We start from the raw sequence: 5,426 nt of genomic DNA on the forward strand, positions 1-5,426 counted from the left end.
CAACTCTACACAGGAGGTTTTGGTCTTGATTTAAAAGAACTAGTAGAAGAAGAAATAAGGTACCTGCACTTCTCTATGCAAAAAAAAATAATAAAAAAAAATCTTGGGGCAAAATAAAGTTGATAACCAGAAGACTTTTCTGTTTGATGAGTGTAATACTTACTAAAGCAAAAATGTTCATTTAGTGCAAGGGCTTTAACCACTATAATCATGAGCTAAACAATGTGAGGAACTGAAATCAGACAAAATAAATCAGTTAACATACCAAAGTGGTCAGCACAGAGAGGACTTTAACTCCATTTTCACAATGTGAGGAATGTTTTGACCTTGGATTTTTTTATGTGCTGCATCAATTTCACCCCAAATACAAACAGCAGAATTGATAATATGCACCATCAACAACCTGAAGCTTGCATGGAGCTGGATTCACGGTAAGCTGCATGCAGAGCTTGATTAAAAGTCCCAGTTTGCTTTGACAAAAGCCGAACCTCTGGAGACGAAGGATTTTACACAAAATCAAGAAAATATTTTGCAACTGAGTGTCTTCTTGATGCTCAAGCAACACACAAAGTGTGTGATGTTTGTGCTTCCAATACGCCTCAAAACGTCAACCTTAAAATAAGAGAAAGATTCAGGACTTTACACATCACAGCGAGTGAAACCAATCTGAAATGTTCAGGCCTGTATGACCCCTGAGGCTTTCCGTACATGAGCTCCTTCCTGCTCACAGTCGTCACCATCTTCAGGTGAATCTTGAACTAAAATGAGTTAAAACAACATTTAATTTTCCTTTTTGTGATCAGCGAAGAGAATTTAATTGTACCTTGGGTTGAGTCTCATTTTGAACTTCCACTGCAGTCTGTTCAACAGAAGACGCTCATTCATCACTGCGTGATGAAATGACTCCAGATAATATGACATTTGCACATTTGAACTGAGCCGAGGTCGTTGTCGTTTATTTCTGTCAAAAGTGACAACGCCCATCACATAGTATTCCAGAGTGGCACATAAAAGCCAGTTTTCATCTGTCACGCAAAATTCAGGCTGCGATCAATCTGATCACAACATGACAGAGCAACAGAGGCAAATTTACAAGCTCGTTCCATCAGAAAAAGAATAATCAATAACATTTTTTAATTTAAAAAAGCCATATTAGCTTAGTAATAATAATTAAAAAAAATAACAAGCAGTGTAGCACAATGAAAACAATACTAGAAAAAAAGCAGAAAACAAACACACTTGATTCCTCCGCCTGTCCTATCAGGGCTGTGGGTTTGTGGCGTCTGTCTCCAGGGTCTGTTGGCAGAAAGGAGGGCTAAACCTCACACAGGTCACCAGTCGGTCACATAACAACACAAAAACACAGTGGGGGGGGAAAAACATTATGCAAAACCTTTATCTCATTCCAGTGAAACAGAAAAGCGGAACAGGTGGGAGAAAACAGTTTCAGTCTGGATGAGAGCGCCACAGTTCCTCTGCAGAACAGAGTACCTGCCCAGAATATGTTCTTGTTTAAGTTTCTCCTTTCTGTTTACAGTTTTCTGGGGAAACACGTTCCTACACTGTTTTGAATAGTAAAATAATAAAATGGTCAAATTCAGTTGGTCTTTAGAGACCCAACAGTTTAGCTGGGACAGTTTTCAGCAGAGCATCAAGAGAAGAAAAACACACATTCACTGAGGGACAAAAGGAACGAGAAGTAAGTTTTATAAAAGATTTTAATTTCATTAATACATCATTTTTCTTCCAAACCTCTGGAGGAAAATAATTCATCTGACAGCAAAGATGCAGTGGAGTCTGATTCTGCTCTTCCTGATGGGTAAGTTGATCTGAAACACGACTAGACTACGAGGAAACAGAGATACCTCTGAGTTATCACACAGAAATGTTAATGAAAGCTGTTCTAATTATATTTTATTGAAACTGACAGGTCAGTGTTGTTTCATTGACTGTCAGCTCTATCAGTTTCACTACATTAATGAGAATAAGACCTGGACTGAAGCTCAGCAGTACTGCAGAGAGAAACACACTGACCTGGTCACAGTGACTAACATGAAGGACATGAAGAGACTCATCAACATGTCAGCTGGAGAAATGAAGGAAGCTTGGATTGGTCTGTATGATCAAACACATGGTACCAGAACTTGGCTCTGGTCTCTGCCTGGAGTGGAGTTTAATGAAAGTGAGACAAACTGGAAAACAGGAGAACCAAATGATGGAGGAGGAAGTCAAGTAATATATCAGAACTGTGTGATTGTGGATAATAATCTCAAATGGATAGACACCAGCTGCCTTAATCAACATAATTTCCTTTGCTCTGATGGTGAGAATGTTCATCTTTTTATCAGTTTTTTTTAAATCTATTTTGTTCAAACAAGGTAAACATAAATATGTTTGATTTCTCCACAGAAACTAATACAACCCATAAATATCACTTGATTAAAGAGAAGAAGTCCTGGCTGGAAGCTCAGAGTTACTGCAGAGAGAAACACACAGACCTGATCAGTGGAACGAAGCAGCTACAGGATGAAGAAGTGAAGAAATTGATGGACTCTACAAGTGATGCCTCACACATTGGTCTGTTCAGAGACACCTGGAGGTGGTCAGATGGAAGCAGTTTCTCTTTCAGACACTGGAATCCAATATTTAACAATCACAATCCCAACAGTGGTCAATGTGCCATGACTAACTTTGATGAAGGAGGCAGATGGACGAATGTGAGCTGTGATGAAAGAAAACCCTTCATTTGTTATGATGGTGAGATGCTCTGACTTTAATGTCCATTTAAATTTGCATAATTTATACGTAACTTGTAAAGGTTTGTCGTTTCAAAATTTTCACTGTCTTCATTCTCTAATTATTTACATACAAAGAAAAACTTGAAATGCTAAACAGTTTTCTGGAACTAAAGATGTTTTTGCTACTTCTATATATAATCATCTTTGTTTGTGAATATGAGCATGAACAAAGGTATGAATGAAGCTTTTTTGTGCCTGCCTTCTGTGACAGATAATGTGATCTTGATCAAAGAAAATAAAACCTGGAAGGACGCCTTGACCTACTGCAGAGATCATGATGATGACCTGGTCACCATCACCAACATGGATGATCAGAGATGGATCCAGGAGAAAGTCAAGGAGGCATCGACTGATTATGTCTGGTTGGGGCTGCGGTTCAACTGCACTCTTAATTTCTGGTTCTGGGTCTGTAAGGAGATGATCAGCTATCAGAACTCGACCTCAGCAGGATGGAGGAATGACTGTAACATTTCTGGAGCCATGCAGGCTGGAGGAGAACATAGATGGTTCCAGAGAAACGACACAGAGGAACTGAACTTCATCTGTTTTACGTTTAAAAAGCTCACTCTGCTCTCTGGTGACTCTGTTTCAGGAAGCAGGGTTAGCAAACTCTGAGTAGAAGTTAGTTACTCTGAGTAAACTTGCCCCGCTCTATGCTACTCAGGGTTCTCGGTCTCAGAACAGGAGATATCAACAGGGTAACTCAATCCTCAGTCAAGTTAGCTCTGAGTTTTGCGTTCTCTCATCAGTGGAACATAGAAAATCCGGTTCATTGTTGGCAACGGGAGAAAAAAAGAATCTCAAAAGTTCCCGTTTCTCACCAGTGGAATCAGAAATTATAATGACTGAATGACGAGAATATCAAAACATATTTAGCAAAAATGTAAAATAGCAAGAATTAGCAGAGACCAAGTCAATGTGTGAGTGTGATTTAGTGGTTACTAACGCTGCACTTAAAGGTCCCAAAAAGAGGAGGATCATTTTATTTGTCTGAGCAAAATCTCAATATCTACTGTTTGCATTCTCAAAAATATATGAATAGATAACCCTTGAAGTGTCAAAACGTTCAAGTCACAATGATCTACAGTCGGGAGCACTAGCGGAGCAAGTCAGCGTCGGGCCGGGGGGCGGGGCCAATTACCGGGCCCCTAACGAATCACCAGGCCTCTGACGTTTATCGCCTGCGCTTTGAGAAACTGTTGACGGGGGAAAACCGTGAGTGAAACGGTTATGGTTTTCACTCAAAATACTTTATTGGTCGCTAGAATATATTCCATTGAGGGAAAGTAACTTTAACATGAAATTGACCTTTCTCAACAGGTGAGGGCGCACTGTCTCCGTCTTCAATCAGACATTTAAGCGACTTGAAACCGCACCTCCAGACCCGGGTCCCCGGGCCGGGGGCCAGGCCCGCTATAGCTCTGCGCCTGGTCAGGAGGGCTCTTGTTTAAAAAACTTTGGTTGTTTGACATTTACCTAAAATGCTGCTTTTAGTGCTTGACACCAATAACATACCAGAGAAACAGATCTATATCTGTAATGAAGAACACCAGCCGGAGATTGAACCCGTTACCCCAGGTGACAGGAGGAGACACACAGCACTGTGCTAAGGAGAACCTCGGTTCATTAGTGACTCACGTCTCATCAGCGCCTCTGCTGTACAGTAACGGATTAGCAGCGCCAGTAACGATTCTGAAAACGATCCTCTTGGCATTAAAACGTAGTGCAGCACAATGAATGTCCTAGTTGTGTCACAGATGAGATGAAATGTTACTCAGTTAAAATGACTGCGGAGAAAAACAGCAAAGCTCCTATAATAAACATATCAATCCAGGAATGATAACATCTATCTACATGCTCAGATTTTCACTTATCCCGCTTCCTGAAACTGGGTCATGGCGACGCTTTTGTTTTTTTCATAAAGTGAACACTTGTTTGGTTGGCTGGACACACTTTCAAATGATCATTTCCAGTTTTTTCCCCCGTAGAGGAAGAAAACATTTTTTTTTCAATATCACATGCTGTTTTTTATTTTAATTATGTAAAGCACTTTGAAATGCCTTGCTGCTGAAATGTGCTATACAAATAATTTGATTGATTGATTGATTGATTGATTGATTGATTATTTGATTGATTGATTGATTTACCAGAAGACTCACAGTTACCTCTCTTAACGTTCAGACAGTTTGTGTTTTGTAATCGCATTAGAACATGGATATTGTCTCACACCAAAACATCAGTTTCATTGCATATTTTTAAAATGCTTTAAAAAACATATTTTGTTGATCTGATTTGTTTGTCATTCAATAAATTCTAAATACGCAGAAAAGTGTCCTGTTGTTTCAAAGCAGTGGACCAATAAGAACTCAATGGAGATAAACGAGGTTCTGATTATCAGAACTGTTTGCTGAGCAGCACCAGTGTTCAATACACCATCACATTTCCTGTCACTGCATGGATGTATGTTTTGAAACATACCAGGGTTTCCCCCAGAAAAAAAAGGCAAAGCTAGCGGCCCACCGCGTTTTTGTGTTGAGATATTTTCAAAGTTACAAAAACTCGGAGGGGCACAAGTCGGCATCATCGATTGGAAATAACAGCATGTGAGGCCATTGGGCAGCTGCAGCC

At 39.9% G+C, this 5,426-nt stretch overlaps 1 protein-coding gene across 1 annotated transcript; it reads left to right on the forward strand.

Annotated features, from left to right (window-relative positions):
* The first annotated feature begins 1,937 nt into the window (after nucleotides 1–1,937).
* LOC148153969 (C-type mannose receptor 2-like) lies at nucleotides 1,938–5,114 on the forward strand. Its single transcript, XM_088015411.1, has 3 exons — nucleotides 1,938–2,323; nucleotides 2,410–2,757; nucleotides 3,010–5,114. The coding sequence occupies exons 1-3, from the start codon at nucleotides 2,053–2,055 to the stop codon at nucleotides 3,411–3,413; spliced, it is 1,023 nt and encodes a 340-aa protein (XP_087871537.1). The 5' UTR covers nucleotides 1,938–2,052; the 3' UTR covers nucleotides 3,414–5,114.
* Nucleotides 5,115–5,426: the final 312 nt, after the last annotated feature.

Source organism: Poecilia mexicana, unplaced genomic scaffold (assembly GCF_051168715.1).
Source record: "Poecilia mexicana isolate PSO_F unplaced genomic scaffold, ASM5116871v1 scaffold_18, whole genome shotgun sequence".
NCBI lineage: Eukaryota > Metazoa > Chordata > Actinopteri > Cyprinodontiformes > Poeciliidae > Poecilia > Poecilia mexicana.